This window comes from Athene noctua, chromosome 1 (assembly GCF_965140245.1).
Source record: "Athene noctua chromosome 1, bAthNoc1.hap1.1, whole genome shotgun sequence".
In the NCBI taxonomy this organism is placed as follows: domain Eukaryota; kingdom Metazoa; phylum Chordata; class Aves; order Strigiformes; family Strigidae; genus Athene; species Athene noctua.
Window position 1 is genome coordinate 163,954,640 of NC_134037.1, and position 22,834 is coordinate 163,977,473.

General features: G+C 40.5%; 1 protein-coding gene across 2 annotated transcripts; it reads left to right on the forward strand.

Moving 5' to 3' along the window:
• Positions 1–649: 649 nt before the first annotated feature.
• Positions 650–22,109, forward strand: CHAF1B (chromatin assembly factor 1 subunit B). Of its 2 annotated transcripts, none has more exons than XM_074903621.1 (14): positions 650–718; positions 1,501–1,631; positions 6,425–6,557; positions 6,674–6,791; positions 8,326–8,429; positions 10,639–10,735; positions 12,432–12,516; positions 13,544–13,637; positions 14,257–14,326; positions 14,413–14,504; positions 15,948–16,110; positions 17,250–17,654; positions 19,040–19,131; positions 19,614–22,109. In XM_074903621.1, exons 2-14 carry the CDS (start codon positions 1,506–1,508, stop codon positions 19,736–19,738), a joined length of 1,704 nt encoding a protein of 567 aa, XP_074759722.1. In that variant the 5' UTR covers positions 650–718; positions 1,501–1,505; the 3' UTR covers positions 19,739–22,109. The 2 variants fall into 2 exon arrangements, with proteins under 2 accessions (XP_074759722.1, XP_074759730.1); XM_074903629.1 differs by lacking the exon at positions 650–718 and adding an exon at positions 747–821.
• Positions 22,110–22,834: the final 725 nt, after the last annotated feature.

Here is a 22,834-nt window from a genome sequence, read left to right on the forward strand (position 1 = left end):
CATGGCCAGCAGTGGGTTTGCCTGTTTTGTTTTGGGGAGAGGGCGAGAGGCAGTACGGCCATAGGTGGGTGGGAAGAAGGAAAAGCAGATGCCAGTTTCTACGATGTAAGTTCTTAACTGTTATTTTAAAGGGAAAGATTTGCATTCGAAAGAAAGTGGAATTTGGCGGACTGGTTGCCCTTTGATCAGGCTAAATGTAAAAACACCTCAAGTACAGCAAGGCCTTTTTTTCTTTGGGGGAGTTGGGAGAGCATTGAGCTTTCTTACGATTGGTTTTGTTGGCTCTGTGGGGTTTTTTAATTGGAAGCAAGCTTAGGGCAGGCAAGGGAAACACCTCCTAGCCAGCAGCAAACGCAGGCGAACATCCTAGCCAAGAGGGCAACACGGCAGAGCTCGAGGGCCATCCCCCACGACACCTCAGGACCCTTTTTCGCTGTTCCGGGGAGGGGAGGCGACGCAGGCACCTTCGCCAACCACCCGCCTGCAACAAACCGCGACCCGAAACCGGGGGTGGGGGGAAAGAGGGCGAGCCCGCTGGCCCCGATCCCACCGGGAACCGCCTGTGGCCGCTCCCGCCCACGGCAGGGGGCGCTGCCGCGCCGTCGGTCGCGCCTCAGCCAGCGGCGGGGAGGCCGCGCGCAGGCGCGGGAGCGGGGGCGGGCCGAGGCGGGAAACGGGCGCCCGCGCTGCAGCCGGGCCAGGCCGCGCGGCGCCACAGGTAGGGGCTGGGGGGCGCCCCCCGCCGTGCCGCGGGGAGACGAGCCGCAGCGGGAGACGGTCGGTCGGTCGGTGTGTCTGTCTGTCTGTGGCGGGAAGACGGGGTACGAAGTGGCAGGAGCTCGCCTCGGCTCTGGTGGGGCTGTTGCTAGCGAGCGCCTTGGGGTTCCCGTGGCTGGTCTTCTTGGGGCGTCAGGTGTCGCCGGGCCGCGGCGGCCCGGGGGCGGTTTTCGGGGCCCCCGGGGCTTTGGGGAGCGGGCCCGAGAAGCGGTGCCGTCCTGAGGGGCGGCTGCGGGCAGTGGCGCCTCTGCCTTCTGCCCCCGCCGGGGCCTTCGTGCCTTTCCGTTGTTCCGTCTTCTCGGCGCCTCGCCGCTGGTACGGAAGCGGCCGTTGTCCCGAGGGCTGGGGGATGCGGCCCGGCGGGGGCTCATCCCGTCAGGAGCTGGGCTGGGGCAGGACCGGGGAGGCCGAGGCGGAGCAGGCGCGCCCTGGGGGCTGGAAGGGAAAAGCTACGGCGTCTGCCCCCTGGGATTTGCTGTTCATTGTGACCCTGTCCTGTGCTTCTGTCACGCTCTTTAATTCTGCTGAGAGACGTGGCTTCCCATGCACTGACTTTAGCCATAATAAAGCGTTTAGAAGTGGTTTTCCTTAAGCCATCGGGTCAGTTTCTGCAGTGAAATTGTTCTGGGATCTGTTTGCGGTGCTTATGAAATCTGCATTTACTTTGATTGCCTTTGTCATCAGAAACAAGAATTTATCTGGTATTTGCTCTTTTTTCTTCAGCAAACATGAAGGTCATCACTTGTGAAATAGCGTGGCATAATAAGGAGCCTGTGTACAGCTTAGACTTCCAACATGGAGCTGATGGGAAGATCAATCGACTGGCCTCAGCAGGTGTGGACACAGCTGTTCGGGTAAGTTTCAGACCTGTTTGTTTTGCTTTTGTAGCACGTGCAGAGCATGGAATGGCCTGTTATCCACGGTATTAGATTATTGGCCGGTACGTGACACTTGTGGTGGATGCTTTAGGGAAAGAGTATGAGATTGTACAGCTATATACAGAATAACTGTTCCCCTTGCATACTGTCCTTGAGTCCTGCTGCTGAGTGTTGAATGTTATTTTTAGGAAATTAACCTTCATTGACTGTTGGGTGATATTCCTGAGTAGTAACTGCTAATTTAGGGCACAGTCTCGTGGTTTAGTGAGAAACAACTGGGTTTAGTTTCTTTATGTTAATCGAAGTTGAATTTTATCTGCTCTTTCATAAGTAGTCACTCAACAGTATGAGGTCTTCCTGCAGTGCTTTTCACTCAGCTTCAGGTGCATCTCTCCTAAGCAATTTTGTATTGGTGCTAGCAAACTTTGTTCATCAGTTGCTCATCCTTTTGAGAGCCACTTATGAAAATGTTGAATAGCACAAGCCCCAAAAGATGCAACTGTAGGATTCACCTTTGCAAAATCAGGCAGTTGTTTACTGTCTTCTAAATTCTTATTCTACTTGAGGACTGTCCCCATTGTTCAGTGTTCTCTTCGTTTCTCTAAAAGCCTTAGCCTTAGTTGTCAAGCTCTGAGAAATTGAGTGCACTGGGTGAACTATGTTCTTTTTATCTGGATATTAGTCAACTCTTTAAGTAAACTTAACAGCCAAGTGAGGCACAATTTCCTTTGCAGAGAAATAAATTGAATTCATTTATTTATTTATTAGCTTCTCTGTATGGAAGGTAGACGTGGGGGTCAGAGTTTTCCTGGGTCACCATTAGAGCAATTCTGAAAAACTGACACATTTATCTCCCCTGTTTTTTGGAGCTGAGAGTGAAACAGAGTAGCTTGCCCATCACTGCGGGGCTGTCCTTTTTATCTTTGAGTTCCTGTAGGTTGCTTCAGTATATCAGCCTGGTCATTTCCTATAAAAACCTTTTTTTGCTTGTTTGCTAAAATATCTACCATGTGAGACAGTTCCTCAAACTTACCCTGCAATAAAGAAGGGTTCTAACCTGGGATCCTCCTTGTGCTCCTTAGTAATGAATTCCAGTGCAAAGAATTCATGTAGGTTCTCTGCTATGTGTGTATGCATCTGGCTGTCTGACTGTCTTTGCATGGTAATCTTACATTTTAATTATCTTTTCAGCCTGCTTATGTTCTGTTAGGCTTCCATCATCTATTTGAAGAAGAAATTAAAAAATACTGTAATAAGGTTTTACTACCTGTGCAAAAGGAACAGAAAAAGAATAAGGTTTTCTTTTGTATTACTGCTGCATTTTCTTCCATTTTAGCAGATAATTGAGTTGTAAAGGTCAGATTTATACTTCAATTTGGAATGCTTGGATTGGATTCAGATTTCCTCAGGATCCTCAGTGCAGTATTTTGTGAAATATGACAATATTTCTGAATGATTTATTAGCAAGTTATTATGAATGGTGGCTGCTGTTATATGTACATGGTTAGAATGCCTCTTTCTTCTGGAGATGGTAAAAGGGATAAACATTAAAAATGAGGGGTTTACTCTAGTAGCTTTAGGTAAAACTTTTCCCTTCCTCACTGACAAACTGTCATCTTACTTGATCGTGTATGCATTTCAGGGATTTTAGCTGAACTTATATATAGATTACTGAATATATATTTAAGTCATATTTACACATACACATATTTTAGGACCAGAAAAATTTCATTCATCTTTGACATAAGAGGTACAGCTGCTACATCATCTTTCAGAGGACTGTTGTATATAAAGAGGGAGAACTGGCAAAGTTACAGAGGTCTTAATTCAGACTGCTTCATTGGTTGTATATTCCTGTCAAGGCCTGGTTGTTGGGGTGTTTTGGTCTGCTTTTACTGAACTGAGCTGCATCCAAGAATAGATTATCGAAACACTGTATTTGGTTTGTGTGTGGCAGGGTTTTGGTAGCAGGGGAGGGGGCTATGGGGGTGACTCCTGTAAGAAGCTTCTCGAAATTCCCCAGCTCCCAAGTCAGACCTGCCTCTGGCCAAGGCCGAGCCGGTTAGCAACAGTGGCTGTGCCTCTGTGATAACATTTAAGAAGGGGAACCTGAGGAGGAGGAGGAGTGGTGAGGGAAATACCTATGCTAAAACCCAGGTCAGTTGAAGAAGAAGAAAAGGAGGAGGGGAGGGAGGTGTGCCAGAGCAGAGAGACACCGCACACACACACCCCCCTGCAGCCCTTGGAGGTCACATGTGGAGCAGATGCTAGCCTGTAGCCTGTGGAGAACCCCACACCAGAGCAAGTGGCTGTGCCCAAAGAAGGCCAGGACTGTGAGGGAAGCTCATGCTGGAGCAGTCAGTTGCTGGGAGGACTGCAGCCTGCATGGGACCCACGCTGGAGCAGCTTGTGAAGAGCTGCAGCCCCTGGGAAGGACTCATGTTGGAGAAGTTCATGGAGGACTGTCTCCCATGAGAGGGACCCCACACTGGAGCAGGAGAAGAGTGTGAGGAGTCCTCTCCTGAGAAGAAAGGAGCAGCAGAGACAACATGTGATGAACTGACCACTACCACCATCCCCTGCAGCCTTGTAGGCAGGACGTAGAGAAATTGGGAGCAAAACTGAACTCAGGAAGAAGGGAGGAGTAGGGGAAGGTGTTTTTAAGACATGGTTGTACTTCTCAGTGTCCTACTCTGATTGGTGAAGTGGTGGTGGTGGTGTTCAAATTAAACTGATGTTCTTTCTTCCCAAGTCGAGTCTGTCTTTTGCCCATGACCATAATGGGTGAGTCATCCCTCCCTGTCCTTGTTTTAATCCCTGAGCCTTTTGTTATATTTTTCCCACGTCCCACTGGGAGGGGAGGAGTGAGCGAGTGGCTGCATGGTGCTCAGTTGCGCTTTGGGCTTAAACTACAGCAAACATATAATGGGAGTTAGCTATCTTGTGGCATTAGTCCTGCTATATGGGGACATAAAGGTGTTGCTCTCATGGCTGAACCAGTGTACAAGTAGAGCAGTAGGAGTGGCATCATTAAGTGCTGCAAAATCTAGGACAAGTGGCATCAGGAATTCCTTAAGCCAGCATTTCTAGAAAAATATCCCTATCATGCAACCATCCTAATGCTATGATTATGATCAGTGGGGAACTGGAATTACTATAATTCTTGCTCATATCATCTGTTTGAAGTTAGTAAATCTGTTGATGTTTAGGGTATACTACAAAACTCTTCAACTTGCTCAGACTTCTGAAGAGAGCTAATAAGTTTTTTTTTTCTCCTATAGTAATCACTTACAGTTTGTGGTTGACAGGTTTGCTAACAAGATACTGTTAATTCCATGCTATTGAATAATGGTATTTATAGGCTTGTCGAATACCTTTGAAGCTAGAGGTTGTCAGTAAATGAAAAGAGAATAGTGTTATGTGTTTGATTGAGGGTTTTTTAGTTTATTGGAAATACTCAGTAATATATTTCATCAGACTAAAAAAAGACTGCCATATGATTACAACTTGCAGTGAGTTGACCTTGGCTGGCCACCAGGTGCCCACCAAGCTGCTCTATCCCTCCCCCTCTTCAGCCAGATTGGCAGAAAATACAATGGAAAAGCTCATGGGTCAAGGGGTAGAGAGATCACTTACTAATTACTGTCATGAGCAAAACAGACTCAACTTAGGGAAATTAATTTAATTTATTCCCAGTTAATAACAGAGTAGGATAGCGTGAAATAAGAACAAAACTGAAAATGGCTTCCTCCCACCCCTCCCTTCCTCCCAGGTTCAGCTTCACTTCTGACTCTTCCACCTCCTCCCATCCGGTGGTGTGGGCAACAGGGAATGGGGGTTGTGGTCAGTTCATCACACATTGTCTCTGCCACTCCTTCCTCCTCACGCTCTGCCCCTGCTGCAGTGTGGGGTTCCTCCCACAGCAGACAGTCTTTTACAAGCTTCTCCAATATGGTCCTTCCCACAGACTGCAGTTCTTCACGAACCGCCCCACCACGGGTCTTTTCCATGGGGTGCAGTCCTTCAGGAATGGACTGCTCTAGTGTGGGTTCCCCACTGGGCCACAGTCCCTGCCAGAAAACCTGCTTCTGCATGGGGTCCTCTTCACAGGTCCTGCTGGGAGCTCGTTCCAGCGCAGACTGTCCACAGGCTGCAGCCTCCTTTGGGCACATCCACCTACTCCAGCATGGGGTCCTCCACAGGCTGCAGTGTGGATATCTCCTCCAGCATGGACCTCCATGGGCTCAGGGGGACAACCTGTGTCACCATGATCTTCTCCAGGGGCTGCAGGGGAATCTCTGCTCCAGCACCTGGAGATCTTCTTCCTTCATTCATTCCCCTTGGTGTCTGCACGGCAGTTTTTCTCACGTTTTTCTTGCTCTTCTCACAGCTGCCATGCAGTGTTTTTTACTCTTTCTTAAATATGTTATCACAGAGGTGCCATGAGCATCACTGATGGGCTCACATTTGGCCAGCAGGACAGTCTTGGAGCTGGCTGGAACTGGCTCTGTCCAACATGGGGGCAGTATCTGGTGTCTTCTCAGAGAAGCCACCCCTGAAGCCTCCCCCAGCTACCAAAACCTTGCCCACATAGACCCAGTACACAGCCGTAGCTCACAGAGAGGGTTGTCATGCAACTGCAGCTTTAGCTCTGCACGTTTCAGTTAAGTTCACAATGACTTCCCAAGGAGCAAGTTGTAGATTACTGAAGTGGTGCATATGTATTACATCTTGGTCCTGAAAACTGTCTGTAATGCTTTTGTAACTAGATATGGAAAGTGGAAAAAGGACCAGATGGAAAAGCAATTGTGGAATTTTTCTCCAACCTCGCCCGCCATACCAAAGCAGTAAATGTTGTGCGCTTCTCTCCAAGTGGTGAGATCCTAGCATCTGGAGGAGATGGTGAGAACTGCTTTTCTTGCATCTTATGCAAGATAATTATAATGTTGAACTAAATGTAATGCATTAACAAAACAGTGAGTGGGAAAGAAAGAAGCTTCACATGATTTCTTCTACAGATGCAGTTATTTTATTGTGGAAGCTGAATGACAGCAAAGAATTGGAACCGTTAGTTTTTCAGGATGAAGATGAAGCTCAGCTCAACAAGGAGAACTGGACAGTCGTTAAAACTCTAAGGTAGCTTAATATTTTATGAGTTTGTTTTCTGTTCAGCGTTCTTGGTTCCGCAGTGGCTTTTATCATCTGGTACAGTCTTCTGTTCAGTGTATGTAAAACTAAAGTGCTCTCTAAAAATTTGTTTGCTTTGATACTCATCCGTTTATTGTATTTAACTTTTTTTGATACAGTGCCAGTTTACATCTTTTGTTAAGGTAGAAGATTGGCCATTTATGTCACGTAACTGATGTGCTTTGAAATTGTTTCCTAGATTTGCAGTCACTTAAAGTTTAGTGCAGAGATATATAAAGTAAATGTGACGTTTTATTTACTAGCTTGTTAGGGGAGATTTTGATCATTATTAAAGGAAAAAGCATCAGTAGATAAAATGATTTATGCACTTTTGCCAGATGATAACTGTGAGGCTCGACCAATCTTTTTCTACTAATATATTTTAATAGTCGAAAAGCTACTGTATTATACAGCTTTTGTTTCAAGTGTAAGATAAAATAACCACACTGTGCCTGCTAAGACTAAGTAAGTGTTAGCTGATTGTGGCTGAGGCATCAAACCACTGCTGTCAGTTGAACTACAACAGTGTTCTGTTCTCACTTTGATCTGAAGATTGAAAGAAATTAGTGGTTCTGGACTCAGAAATACATTTTGAATGAACAGTATATATAACTGCCTCACCTGTGTAGTATCTGTTGAAAGTTTTGGTCTCTGTCTGTATGCTAATAAAAACATCAAGAACTTAAAGTTGTTTACAAAAAAAAAGTCTATCTGTAACTGATATATTCCTTTCAGCTGCTGAGGTTTGTGAGAACAGTTTCAAAAGTGCTAGTGGGATTTCTTGAAGAACCAGCATGATCCTTTAGGAACATCTAGAGTTAATCTCTTAAAGCAAAGAAACAAACCTCATCCCCCTTCCCTAAACTTGATGTTGCAAATATTTATTATTAAAGTTACTACACTGTATGCTGAGTGTTAAAATAACAAGCAATAAAAATTTTTTTGATGAAGCCCTTCTAGGTTGTCCTGAATATCTTGCAATGTTTGTTTGACTCTATCTAAATCCTCCTTAATTTTCTGTGTTTTATGTGGTTCTGCTGAGTATACATGTTTGTTTACTGCTTTTATGAAACCCATAAATATGCAGGAAAGTTGTCTTGAGTAGTGACACTTCCTAATTACTTTGGTGTAGTGTTTTATTTTCTGTTTGTACAAATCCTAGAAATGTTAGTTTCCAGATCTCTAGGTACAAATTCATAAATTACTTCAAATGTGGGGTTTTCATTGTCTGAAAAAGACCTGTTGAAAAGGCAGGCTTATTTTAAATATAAGTAGGATGTCTTTTTTTTTTTTTTTATATGTTCTACCATCTTCTGAACATGAAAACTTTTTTTAAAAAGCTGAAATTTATGCTGTTTGTTTTACTTCAGTGATACTGTATTTGCCTCTGATTTTTTTTTAACCTAAGAATGCAGAAAACTTGTGTTTACATATAGTTGTTAATTTTTAATTAATAAGTGGTTTCTTCTCTTCTGGCTTCTAGAGGCCACTTAGAAGATGTCTATGATATTTGTTGGACCTCAGATGGAAATTACATGGCATCTGCTTCTGTAGATAACACAGCTATAATGTGGGATGTCAATAAAGGTAAATGCTATGTTTATCACTTGTGTCTCCAGTCCTGGTGGAAGTGCCTCGAGGTGTTTGCCAACAGAGTTGAAAGCATTTTTTTTGGTGATGGCTAGATTTCTGGGATTGTGAGGCAATAGCCCAGCATATAAAGATACCCTCAGGCCAGCAAAATTTACACATAAGTAATCCCTTCACCTTGGAATATTCAGGCAATAAACTTCACCCAACTTTTTTTCCCTCAAACTACTACACAAGCAGCTTGCGTATGACTTACTCCACCCTACACCCCAGCAAACAAACAAAACTTGACTGGTATCAGGTAACTACCTAGGTAAAAAATGAGAAGCAAGTATGGGATACAGGCTCTGTTTTGCAAGATGTGGCCTTTCTTTAGGCAAAACACTTGTGTTCATTCTCATCCCACTGCAGTGGGATTGCTTGCATTCTCCAAGAAAGGCACATCTGTAGAAGTTCTCATAGTAACCAGGTAGGTTAGGTTGCTTTACAATGGCTTGATGTTTTCTTATTAGCAGTGTAATCATTACTTTCACTTTTAATTTAATGTGGAAATACCTAACTTTTTCTGAAGTTAAACTTTTGTCTCACATTTCTAATATTTACTGTTTATTTAAAAAAAAGTAGAATCTAGGTTAATTTTTCAGTGCACACACAGACATATGAAAATACAAATGTTCTGCTGCTGACATTTTTTTGTGTTTTTTGGTTTGGGTGCTTAATGCCTCTCCCACCCAAACTGTCACATATACTCATTCCAAAAGGCTTTACCATAAATACATGAATGTTCAGTTAAGAGTGTGTGTGCTTAGAGCATAAGTATATATAGGGGCATTGTGACCAAATGTCTCTTGTGTCTCAGACTGCTTGTAACCACTTTGGAGGGATGTATCTGTTAGAATTATTACTAAAAAAACCTGGATGGCCTCTTAAGACAATATGTTACTTATGTGTAATGTCTCCCATTCTCACCGCTTGCTTTTAGCAAACAGTTAATTCCATAGAGGACATTTTGTGTCTTCTAGGCAGAGAGACAGCTAGTAAATTGGAAGTAAGAAGCTATTACTGGAAAATACAGATTCTGTGATCAAAGTTGTAGGTACATGAGAGGAAAGAGTTTCAAGGATAGCTTCCAGTAATACCTAGGCTAAAAGTTTGCATGTTTTTGTTTTTTTTTTTAAATGGCTGGAAGAAAATGAATAGTAAAAATCCATAGGGCTGTTCAGTACAAAGAGCATCAATGGCTTAAGTCCTTGAGGTACAAACTGTTGGCAGCTTACAGGGTAGCCTGTAGAAATATCATTATGTGTTTGGTCTGTTCTTACACACTTCCTTAGCTGTCTGTTGTTGGCCACAGTCAGAGACAGAAAACTGCACCAGAAGGACTTTTTGGTATTGCGCATCGTGGCCTTGTGTAATCCTTTCGAAGAGGGATTGTCTTTGAAACTTGTAATCTTACATAGTGTTTCTTTACAACAAGACAACACTTAAATATTAGGAAAAACCCCCATCTGTCACTAGTATTCAAAACAGAGTATCTAATGAGGATTATCTGTAACTTTGTCTCATCATAATGCATGATGGATATGTGATAGTTGGATCTGAGACATCCAACTGTGGAACATCAGGTAAATCAGAGAGCTCCTGCCTTTGAGGGATCTTCGTGACAGAATCAGCTGTGGAAGAACATGAGTTAGCACGGCTATAGAATTGTTTGTGAAAGCTGCCCATGTGTAAGCATCACTCAGCATGTGTAGTATATTTTTTTCAGTGCCTGCTCAGCAGAGTAGATGAGTTTATGCAGCTGGAAGTTATGTTTTAACATGGGAATTTCTGGCTCGGCATTCAGCCAAATTCAGTTAGCTGTTGAACACTATTCTAGACCTGCCTGAAAAGTTTTTTCTAAATCACAAAGGTTTTGAAATACTTCTGTTTTGAAATATACTCATCTTGCATGTTTAATGCCTGAGCCAAGCTGCTTATCAGAGTTAGTTTGTAGGGAAACAAGCCTTAAGTCACTATTTCCTGTGCTTGCAAAGATTCTAAAAATAAAACGAATCTTTGATATTCTTACCAGTACCATCAATGTAACTGTGTGTTTAAAAAAATTATTTCTCTACATTTTGAAATGTTTTGTCTTATTTCTGAAATGAAGAAATGTTTTAAAGCACATCTGAATTTATAATCTGAAAACTGTTTGTAATTTTAGGACAGAAGGTTTCAATATTAAACGAACACAAGAGTTACGTCCAAGGAATAACCTGGGATCCTCTGGGCCAGTACATTGCAACTCTGAGTTGTGATAGGTGAGCTGTTGGTTTAAGTGTTTTGCCTTAGTATTCTTCCATACTTGAGGATGAATTAAAAGCAAGTGTACGGGATAAATGTGATTTTTCTTTTAGTTTTATTCTGATTGTTTTGTAAGAAGGTTGATGTGAAAGTAAAATGATACTTTAGATAGTCTTTTGCTGGTGGTAAATGATTCATGAAGTCTGAGTGTCCTCTCTAAGCATCAAATAAGCTTACATAAACTTTTGTATAAATTTTTCTTCAGGAAATAAGTATTGGTCATTAGAGATACCAAATACATCTTAAGATAGTGCTAGTGCTGCATGCTCTGGTTGTTAACAAGCTAGTAAGTTCATCCTTGTCACTTCACAGAAAGATATAAACAGGTTAAGAAATCAGTGAAAATGTTTTTCCACTAATATCTTCTTTTTACCCTCTTGCTCCCTCCATCTCCAACAGTTTCATAAGTGATGTCATTGGGAAAGCTAAACGCACACTTCATAAACTTGGCCCTTGTCAAAACTTTGAGTGAGCTTAAACTGTTTAGGGCATGTGTGCTGCTCTGAAGGGGTTTGCAGATGGCTAATAAATGCATGTCATCTGGCACCCGCTGCAAAGAAAATTGCTGTAATAGTGGAAAAGTAGTTTTGATTTAAGATTTGCAATAGTCTCAGAAAAATGGTAAGTTAATGGTGACTCGGTCATTATGAGCCTCTGTCTTCTGATAATCGGTTATGTGAGATTTTTGTGCTTTTATTAAAATGAACCACAGTGAAACACAAGTAATAAAATGATGCACAAGTTTTTCTTGGAGTGAAGTTGCAAGCAAGAGCATGACCTAATCTGAAGAGGGGAAATATCCCACCCCCTCAGGCTTCAGATGTTTTACTGCAAGGTTAGTGAATAGCATCAGCTCAGTGAGGGTCTAACAGGAGCCAGGCCAGTTGCCAGGACTGGGCACTCGCCAGCCCGGGATGGGGAGACCTTTTTCCTATTTTGGCAGACCAGCTTAGCTGTCTGACATACAGAGCCTGAAGTTCCACAACTGTCTCAAGCTGTCTGCCACAGCCTCACTTTCTATTTTCTCTTCCTAACTCTGTCCAGGATTCTTTGTGGAGCTCTTTCAGCACATTAAATCATCGGAAATCTGTCTGGTTTTTGTGTTAGGTTTGTTTTCTGCTAACCTAACAAACCAACATAACTCAGTGAAGGTCAGAGCTTGGCAGAAAGGAGGAGGTGGTGGGACAAGCAGTTGGGTTTGCTTCAGCTACCTGCGGTTTTAGTGAGATGAAGTCAGGGGAGTTCCAACATTCTCTATTCTCCTGTTTTCATTTATTCCAAAGAGAACCAAAGCATAGAGATGTAGTGAATTGTCTTTGAGGTGAGTTCCCACTCCACAGGAACATGCTGGCTACTACAGCATAGGTAGGAATGGCATGGCCATGCGCTGTCCATGAATTCCCTCATTCCTCCATGAATGCATATGATGGTACTTCACAAACCTTATTGAGTCAAATAATTGTAAGTGATTCATTGGTTGCTTAGCCATCAAAACATGTCCTCCCAGTGGTGTCTCATGAAGAGAGTTATAATTAAGGTGTAATTGTCATTTATATTTGGCGGTCCTGACTCAGAAGTGAGATCGTGTTGCATTATGTCAAACTTGGGGTGAAAGGAAGCTGTTCATAACTAACTGTGCTCTCCACCATGTAGGATCCTACGTGTATACAACACGCAAACCAAGCGTGTAGCGTTCAATGTTACCAAAATGCCATCTGGATCAGGAGCTGAAGGAGAGGTACATTGTTCTGCTTACTAATGGTACTGGGGAATGTGCTGGATGCTATTTTACATGAGTTGTTCTATTCTATAAAACCAAATGGGCAAATATTTTCCATTCAGATAATCTCTATGTCAGATAGTTTTGTCTCTGTCTCACCTTTGCATTTTGTAAATACAGCCCACTTCAGGTTTCCTTGAACGTGACAGTAGTAACTAAGAATGAGCACTGCCTGCTGCTGTTGATCTCTTGCAAGTTCAGCTGATTAAAGTAGTAGCACAATGTCTTTGGGTGTAAATGTTAAAAAATAGTGCAGAAAAATTAGTATGTATAGTGAATTCTTAATAGGAAAAACTTCAGATATGTCTGTCAGTAGCTGTAAGTTTATTAATGAATGTGATATATCAATAATATTTTCAAGTCAGCAGTCTGAAATTTTCAAAAAGGTAGCCTGAATTTTGGGAAAAATAGGAAATAGGGAAAATTTAGGAAATTCTAACCCTAAGAGGGAAAACAAAGAGCTTTTTTTTCCTCAAACAGTTCTGAATGATAGCAAAATAACACCTTCAAGCTGGCTGTAACCTTTTTAATTCTTTATATTCCTTTTCTTTTTTTATGAAAACATTTGTAACAGTTTTGTAGAGACTGAAGAATAGGCCTGAGAGAGGGTGTTTTACCATTATAGGAGTTTTCTTTAAACCTCTAATACTAGAGTTAAAATTAAATGCCTAAGGAACAGGCTTTTATGTTGACTGTTAAATAATGTTCTCCAGGTTATTACTATTTTTTGATTACTGGTCTAATGTGACTGCTCTTGGAGTGTTTTGATTAGTAGCTGAAGAGGGATCAAGGACTATTTTTCTTAGCTGTGAAGAATTTATAGCACAGCAGAAAGTGGGTTTGAAGGAGCCATGGTTTTTAAAATATTTACATTTTATTTTAAAAGTTCCATCAGGTTGGATTGTACAACTGGATGTTTTTTCTCGCTTGAATTTCAGCTGATACATTCATGGCACTTTACACAATCACATTTTCAATGTTACAGGCTAGGAGCTATCGGATGTTTCATGATGACAGCATGAAGTCGTTTTTCCGCAGACTCAGTTTTACTCCTGATGGCTCCTATTTACTGACTCCAGGTATGTGAGAATGTGCACTATAACATCTGTTAAGCTCTGGTTTGGTTGTGCATCAAGATTGCTTTCAAACTGCTAAGGGATGCTTGTTTATATTAATTGTGCCATTCCTTGTTCTTCCTGTTGAAGAAAATAGAGACTCCACAATACTCTTCCATCAGCAGTCCAGAACATCAACTTTCTTCTGTGATAAAAAATATATTAATGGCATTTTTCTGACCTGAAACATATACATTACAACAATACAGCTCTGTTAAAATAGAACTGAAGAAGAATAAGTGGCTTCTTTTGCCTGGTCTCTCTGTTTGTATCCTTTCTTAAGAACATTCTGCAGTCATAGTAAAAATAACATTACAAGGAGGGGATCAGTTTGCCCATATAAGCACTGCTTTTATAGATGTCTGGCAACATCAAAAAGAAGCTTTGAGGGGGAAATATATAAGGGAAACAAAACCAGTGCTAAATAAATATTTGGGATGCCTTTGTAAGTTGTGTTCAGGTTGCACAGCTCTTGCCCAACTGACAAGCCTAATTCCTGAGAAATAGAATGTTTATGGACATAAAGTGTGTAGTCAGTACCTTTTTGAGTTGATGAGTAATGTTTTAACCTTTATTTTTGCAGCTGGCTGTGTTGAATCGGGAGAAAACGTGACAAACACGACGTATGTTTTCTCCAGAAACAATCTTAAAAGGTAGAGCTTTACATTAAAGATCAAAATATCTTTTTATTTTAAAAAAAAAAAAAGCTGTTTTCTGAAATACTGATTCTTTATAAAAGGCCTGTGGGTCACCTACCATGTCCTGGAAAGGCAACTCTTGCTGTTCGCTGCTGCCCAGTCTACTTTGAGTCGAGACAAGCATTTAATAAAGGTACTGTAAATCCTTCAGGAAGTATGATTTTACAGCAAATATGTGAAAAGGCCAATGTGGCTGTTTACTGTTTTATGCTCTAGCCTTTTAACATTCCATTAAGATAGTGTTGTACCACATTTCAGAAGCCATTTCCTGATTCTAAAACCCTGAATTCATTAAGTATCTTGTGAGTAGCTTTTGATATAGCAGATAAATGTTCTTATTTGGCCTTTTAGGCTACAGAAATGCTGTTTAATGTCTTTCTTTAACTTCTAATCACTTTGTGTGAGTAAAAGTAAATAACTTGGCTTGGCACTAAAGGAGCAACTCAGTGAAATATTTTCTGTTAGTTTCAACTACCCACATCACAGAAACACCAGATTTGGTGTAGTTTGCAACAACTGTTGATGTTTATTCAAGGAAGCCACACCTGAAGCAGTGCTGGCCAGAACAGGAGTTCTGAGGTGGGGAAAGGATTCTATAAAGTTGCATGAGAACTTAACTGGAGATTGAAATCCAGCCTTACTGTGATCCTAGTGGGTCCATGAGTGTTTATATTTTAACAAGACTGGTCTTACTCTGATGAAGAGGCAGAGCTTTTCTCCTTTCTTCAGAGGGTCAGTTTGTAGTATTCTTCACAGGATTTAGAAATTACCTGTTGTGTTCTGTATTTTTATCATAATCTTCAGATCCATTGTAATCCAAAGTAAGGAGATGAGTGTCTGCTCTTGGTTTCTGTACCTCCTCTAAACAGTGTTTAGTTTCTGCAACATACATCTAGAAAAGTGAAAATCTATGATAGTCTAGAAATCTATAGATGTGAGTACCTTACATTATGTTAATGGCCTGTCTGTTTGAGTGAGCAGCTTCCATAATCATAGAACTGGAGCTCTGTATACTAGGAATTTCAGAAAGAGCTAGCTAGCACTCAGCTTCCAGTGAAAGCTGGAATAATCTGCCCTTACAAAGAGCTAATGTTGCAATGGAAAGACTAGCTAGGAGCTGAACCCAAGATAACACAAATGGAGCTGAATCCATTGCTTTGACTGAGTAATACAGAATATAACGTGGTATAAATTTGTCGTGACCTTGATTTACACTATATCCTAAGATGTGTTTGTTTGGACTTCAATACTAAAGTTAATATAAATATGCTGAAAAATTTCAACTGGAGAATATATGACAAACTTTACAAAAGAAAATAATAGCAATCCAGATGGACAAAGCTTCTGCCATTTTTTCTCTACAGCTAATACAATAGAGGGCAGATTTCAGGCAACAGAAATGTTAGTGCTTGACATTAAACTTTACGTTTCATAGAAGTGCTATCTTCTTAGCCATTATCTTGATACTGATTAATAATGTAATCTTTATTTAGATTCATGACTGAGCTGGTGCAGTTATTACCTTCCAGTGAATGCAAGGGAGAACTCTTAATGTGTTCACTTCTTTCCACTCTAGACGAAATCAGTCAGAAATCATCTCCTGCTCTATTTAATCTGCCCTATCGATTGGTGTTTGCTGTTGCTTCAGAAGATTCTGTGCTTTTTTATGATACTGAGCAGTCCTTCCCCTTCGGTTATGTTTCTAACATACATTATCACACCCTGAGTGACGTTTCGTGGTAGGTAATTGTTACTTTCTTAAGATTTGTTGTGATGTGGGAAATGTCCTTTTTACATGTTGAAGTTCTGCACAAAATCTTGTGTCTTGCTTTATTTTTATGTTTTGTTTTTGACACGCATGTGGTCACTGTCATCGCAGTGTCGGAACACCACCTCTTTTTTGCCCTGTAAACCGGAGAATTATGGTTCTTTATTGGTTGGCAAACAAGGTGCAAGCACCCTGGGGAAAGAAGATAGAAATTTTTATGAAAATGTATTAGATGCCCATGAAAATTACTTATTGTTCAGGCAGTGTAACTGGTAATAATGTTATTTGGAAGTTATCTTTATGAATTCAGGTGTCTGTATCCTGGCCAAATTCTGCTTTATCTGCACAATTCTGCTTAGTGTTTCTTTATGTGTGGGACGAAGTAATTTATCTGACTTGATGTGGGGAGTCAGAACTGGAGTGGAAAATTAAACCCTAGTCTGGCAATCAGGATACAACCTTCTGGTGGACTTCTTTCATGCCTTTCTAGCCAGTATACCTAAGCTGAGGATGACATGAAGGCCTCTTTCAGAAGTTATAATTGATGCTCAGTCACTCTGAAAACCATTGTGTGTGAGGAGGAGGGGAGTGGAAGAGAACAGAAAATCAATAGTTTTTAATCAGTGGTAGATAGACATTACTTGGTGAAATGAGCATGAAGAGCCTATTCAGGTGAGCACCACAGTGATTCTGAGCATTGCCTCTACTTAGCACAGAGAGCACAGTCAGAGAGCTTGAAGTGCTCTGCTGGTCTGAATGAGGAGAGTTCAGATGTATTTCAGAAACTCTGGCTGAAGGTTTGTGTACCTGCAATTGAACCATACTTTGTGCCAGCTTAAATGCATGCGGGTGCTGGCAGCAGCATATTACAAGTGATCGCAGATAACACCAGAGAGATTAAATCAGATGCAAAGGCCATAATTGAAGATCTTTTGTTCATTTGATTTGGATGTCTTTCACTTGACTGCAGTTTTATTTAAAGGTTTACATGTACTTGGGGAAGGGAGGAGGAAAAGACAGGTACAGCATGTGTCATAGATGGACAGGGTGAGGGTTGAAGAAAAGTTCTGACCTTTACTCTTAATGGAAAAAAAAAAAAATCACAAATAGGTCCAGCGATGGAGCCTTTCTTGCTATTTCTTCCACCGATGGCTACTGTTCATTTGTTACCTTTGAGAAGGACGAACTGGGAATGCCACTCAAGGAGAAGCCACAGATAAATGTCAGGACTTCTGGCGCAATGGAGAAGAAAGTGAAAAAGAGCCAGTTGCACAAAGTCATTTCCCCAGCCTCTAGGCTGGCGGAGGGGACTCCTCCCAGCACTCCTGCCCTCCAACCTAGAACACCCACAGCTGCAAGTAAGGACTTGGCTTCCACACCTGTTGGCATAAAAAATGTTCCAGTCTCATCCTCAGATGAGAGGAAAATCAGCCAGCCAGCCAGCCAGTGCACTAAAGTAAACCAGCCCAGGAGGATTACTTTCAACACTTTACAAGCATGGAGCAAGACGCCAAGGTGAGATTTATGTAGCCATTTCCAGTCATAAATATGAAGGCCAAGACAAGCTGTGCTTTTGCTACATTGAAAGGTTGAGGTTTAGGCTGAAATTTTTTGTCCAGTTGTACTGCAACTGAAAGGTCAGAATTTTATTTGGGATTCAGGAGACAGCTTTTATATTTCTGTCTGAAATGTGAGGCAGTAGCAGAGTTAACCTGACCATTATACCTTGTCAATATGTCAGCAACAGATGTCTGTCTTCAGGTCCCATCTTCTGTACCTGAAGCCTTCAGTTGACAAGACTAAAGCCCCTTCTGATCAATATTTTCTGATCAATATTTTAAGAAGAGTGCAATTCTAGACAGACCCTCAGTGTGCACAGCCATGGGTGTGGGAGTTAATGTGTTAATGGGAGTTACTGAGGTTATTTCCTAAGGTGAAGATCAAGATTTTTAGAATTTCCTGTAATCCATGTATTGATTGTCAAACAACCTTCAATAGAAGACCCTGAGCTGGTATGCAACAGTAAGCAGACAAGCGTGCAATTGGAGGAGATCTAGACCTTGTTAGCAAAACAAGGCTATTTTAGAAATAAAGGAGATTATTATAACTTCTTGTGGGACTGTTTTATTTAGTAGGTGGCTAGGGAGGAAGTGGTGAATAAGAAGGCAAGGTAGTGGATTTCATCAACAACAGCAAAGAAAAATCTTGGAGATGACAGTTTTATACACACCAGTGTTCATCTGTATTGGAATTAAGAAGTCAAAGGTTTGTAGGTAGTTGAAAGTGACTTCTGTCTGGAGGGTGGAGTGACTGATAGAACTAATTAATCTTTTTATTTTTGAGAATAACTGTATTTAATCATGTCAACTGATTAGGTCATAAGTGTCGTCCTGTAGTATCATGCATGGTGCTACTTGTAAGACATTTTTTAATGGTTCAATCCTCTGTCACTTTTGTGCTCAATTTTTTAAGTGCTATCCAGAAGAGAGCAGAAGAAAATAGATGTACAGTAATAGATAGTGGACCTCAGTGGGCAAAAGAATTCCCTAGAGTTTTATGAATCTGAAGTGTTAACATGGATGGGGCTAGGGAATAGCAAGTGCAGCCAGTCTTAATTTTAAAATACTTGACCAAGATATTGTGCTCTGAAGGTGGATATCAAGCATTGTGCCACATACAACTTATGCAAAAGTACTTTCTAGTGGAAAAGATAGCTAGTGGTATTTAAAGTACTTCTAAAAAATGCTCTATTCAATATATAACAAGAAGAAAAAATGCACAGTAAAATATATCTGAACTACCTTTAAATTTAACTGATTCTATCTGAAGTAAATCTTCAAATAAAGTACTTGTGGAAATGATGACTATAAATCAATTGAACGGTTTCTGCTCTTTTAAAGGAGAGTAAACTTGGTTCCACTGAAGCCAGATACACCAACCTCTCCATATACAGATACAGTTCCTATACCTCCTTCCTCAGAACAGGAACATGGTAAGCTTTTGTGGCTGTTAATGTCCAGCAGAGTCTCTTGCCAGTCGGTCCTTTCCATCATAGACAAACACAACCAAGCACAAACCTAAACCTAGTTGCAGATTCTAAAACCTCTTCTTTGTCTTGGTGTGTTTGAAAGGTATTTTTGACAATATGAAATGTGTTCTCACTGTGGCTGCTCTTGGGCAGGTGCTTATGTGACAATATGTTGTTACAGTTCTTATAGTAATGGGTGTGTTAGCTGACACTGTAATGAAGAAGAGTAAATTCACTTGGATGTAATGTTCTCCAGGTCCTACAGGTGGGTTGTAAAGACCCTTGTACTTTCAGAACATCATTGTTTCAGATGTTGGAGTCTCTCAAACCAGGGTTGTTTTTTTATTTTTGGTGAGTGCTGAATTGTTTGTGAATTTAGCAAACCAATTTACTTCCTCAATCTGGATTTACTTATCTTAAATGATATTCCTATCTGTCTGTTTCAGAGAGGCCGTTACCATCTGATGACAGTCTTCAAAATCCTCCAGCATCAAAACGTCCTAGAACTGAGGAAATGTCTCTTTCTACATCTGCTGAATATCAAATCAGCTGTGATTCAAACAAAGGCTAAGCTTTTAGTAGACTCTTCACAGTCTGAAGGTGATGCAGCCGTATCTGAGCGCATTTCTTTCTGCAAATGTTAAATCCTCAATTCCTGATTAAAGTACCATATGCATATTTGATGTAGTGCTATGAAGAAAGAAACTGGCAGTAGAAGACACAGATTTCAGGAATGTAGCTTTGCAGAAGAGGAAATAGCTGTGAAGTGACTTCTAAGTGCATTTCTACTTCTTAAAGACCACATTCTTCAAGAAATGCCATAGCTGAAGGAAATCAGTGAAGTCTGGGTATTGAACAGCCATACAGTAACATAAGAGTTTCCATCAGAATCCCGAAGTTGTTTATAAAGTATTGTCTTCAAGTAACCTGGCTGGCAAGAGAATAGACTTTCTAAGGACTTAAAACACATTCATAATGATTTGATGAGGTTTAAGACCAAATAAACCATTTCATTTGAGCATCATGGCTTATATATTTAGCAATGTGCAAAGTAATTCATGCTCTCCAGTACATGTGGAATGGAAGCTGATGTTCACATGATGTGAATGCAGCAGCATACAGTATGACTAATATGATTGAAATATAAATCAGAACTTGTAACTGCAAGAAACAGAAACCAAAAGGAAGAAAACCTCTGGCAAGCATTAAACAGCAGAAGAAAGTTCTTAATTGTTTAGTTTCTGTATTTAAAAAAAAAAGAGATTGTTCTGGGGCATCAGGATTTGAGCATATACATTAGAAGTTTCTGCCTTTTCTCTAAATCTTAACTCCTTTAGCCAATAAAATATAATACAAATCCAGATTTTGTTAAACTTCTAAAAGTTGATTTCTTTTAGCATTTAATACTCGCATTAAGCTTGTAGTATTTAACAATTTATCTAAGACCTGCAGATAGATAACAATGAGACCAAAATACTTGAAAATCACTACACTGGTTTTGCTGTGGTGTGCAGGCTTAACCTCCAAAAGTATAATGCTCAGCCACAGTATTCTGAGCTCATCCACTTCCCTTTTGTTCAACATCATGGACTTGATTTTTTTAAAGTAAGATAATACTTAAAATCCGAATAGTTGTTCTAGCTGATGATAAATACAGTTTTAAGGAGTATTTTTCTCTCATGATTCAGGCTAGTCTATTATTTGAAGTTCCAGAACACACAGGAGCGTAAAGCTGCAATTCATATTAAAACTCTTTGACCTTCATTCTTCCCTGGATTTGGTTGTTTTTAAGGTGTGTAATTTACTTAGTATTTGTTTTCTGCCAATTTCTCAGGAAGTGAACTAACACGTAGAAAAGGAGAAATACAGATGTTTCACAAGTGATGCATAAAAATTTCCTAGGAAATACTAACAATATAACAATGTCAGTGTTTCAGGCAAATGAAGTATGTTGCCTACAATTAAATTTCAACATAAATTAATAAGCAAAGAATTGTAAGAAACTAACTGCATCTTTGATTTCAACCACCGAGATGAGGATGGAGCTTCATTAGACTTACCCAAGGCTGGTTTTTTTTTCTAGTAAGGAATATGAAGACTTAATTACCAAGCAAAGACACATCTAAAACTCTTTTTTTTTCCCCAGAAGTTTACAGAGATATCTAAACTAAATTTTGTAGAGATTTGAATTGATAGCTAAAGCAGATATTTGTAACATGCATTGTTGGACTTGCTATTTTATGTTTTGTCCAGTTTGAGCTATAATAATATTGGTATTTCATCCCTTTGTGAGACAGTGACCCACTTAGTACAGCACTGCAGTGTTTTGTTTTGTGCACTGCAAAGGATCCTTTCAATTCAAACTTACACTTCTAAATACTAATTGCAAAGCTATCCTGATTTGGTATTTCTAACTTTTTTTAGTTTGTTTTTACAGTTTATTTCGATCTAAACTACTCTTTCTGTTGAAAACTGGTAGGTTGGGTGTATTATTTTAGTGTTATTGGTGTACCTGGTCTCTGTGGTCTTCAGTCTTCAGATGCAATTAATTGCTGGAGTACTCATCTTTATTTCATGCCATAACCATTCAGGTAACATCCATATTTGTTTATATGGTCGCTCAACTTATTTTCACTCTCTTACAATCTAACTGGATTTAAAAGTTAATGTGGCTTCCACTGCTACCATTTGGAGACTATTTTCACATCATGATCTCTGTCAGAACACTCTACCTGATATTTTGTCTTCCCTAATGGGAATTTTTTCCCTTTGGTTCTAGTTGTCTGTTGTCACTATGGTTTCCTACTTCTCTTTTGTTGATTCTTTTCCATACTACTTTGTCAAATTTATATGGCACTAGGTTTTTAACCCTTTTCTTTACATGGATGTCATCATTTGTATAATAAATTACTGTCTTTAACACTGTGACAGTCAGAACTGTAGATTCCTGCTTCTTGTGATCCCTGTTAAAGTTTCTAAGGGACCATCCCCACATAACATTCATACTGAAGACACAAAAAGTATTCTCACACTGTTTATAGAAAGTGGATTCATGTTTTGTTCAGTCATGTGCTAGACTGCTCCAAGGCAGAATATGCCCAGTGCCATTTCAATTTTTTCTTGACTACTTCATAAGGTGATATATTGCATAGACATAATTCTTTTAAGGGTGCCTTGTAGTCCAGGTTTGACTTAAATGTAACTTTTAATTGGCCAGCTGTATTCTTTGTACTTCAAATGGACCCTGAGTTCATACTCCAGCTGTGAATGTGGTGTAGCTGTTGTCTTCTTAAGTCACATTCTGCTCAGTGCCTTATGTAAGGATCTTGTCCAGTCTTAAGGACTATTATCCCGCTTCTGCTGTTTTGATGAGACAGCATTATGGAAAAATGCCCTATCTACATCTTTAGACCTCATAGCAGTAAGAAGAGGGAGCTGAACTCAGAATTAACTTCTGTGAGAGGCAGCAAATTATTGTCACACTCAGGGAACCATGGAATTCTTCATTTGGGGTGTCCAAGTCCAGCTCCCATCAGCACATTTAGTACTGGTGTGTGTCAGTGTCCCACAGGCCCATCCCCTGGAAAAACAAGTCACACGAAGTCCTTTCCCCAGGTTCTAGGCGGGCACAGGGGACTGCTTGAGCAGGGTGGTTGGACCAGATGAC

Bases quoted from the DNA above. Each gene is read 5' to 3' on its own strand.
- CHAF1B (XM_074903621.1), top strand. From the start codon at position 1,506: ATGAAGGTCATCACTTGTGAAATAGCGTGGCATAATAAGGAGCCTGTG. The intron at 13,638-14,256 runs GTATGTGAGAAT...TTATTTTTGCAG, and splicing joins CTCCTATTTACTGACTCCAG to CTGGCTGTGTTGAATCGGGA. The intron at 14,327-14,412 runs GTAGAGCTTTAC...TCTTTATAAAAG, and splicing joins TCCAGAAACAATCTTAAAAG to GCCTGTGGGTCACCTACCAT.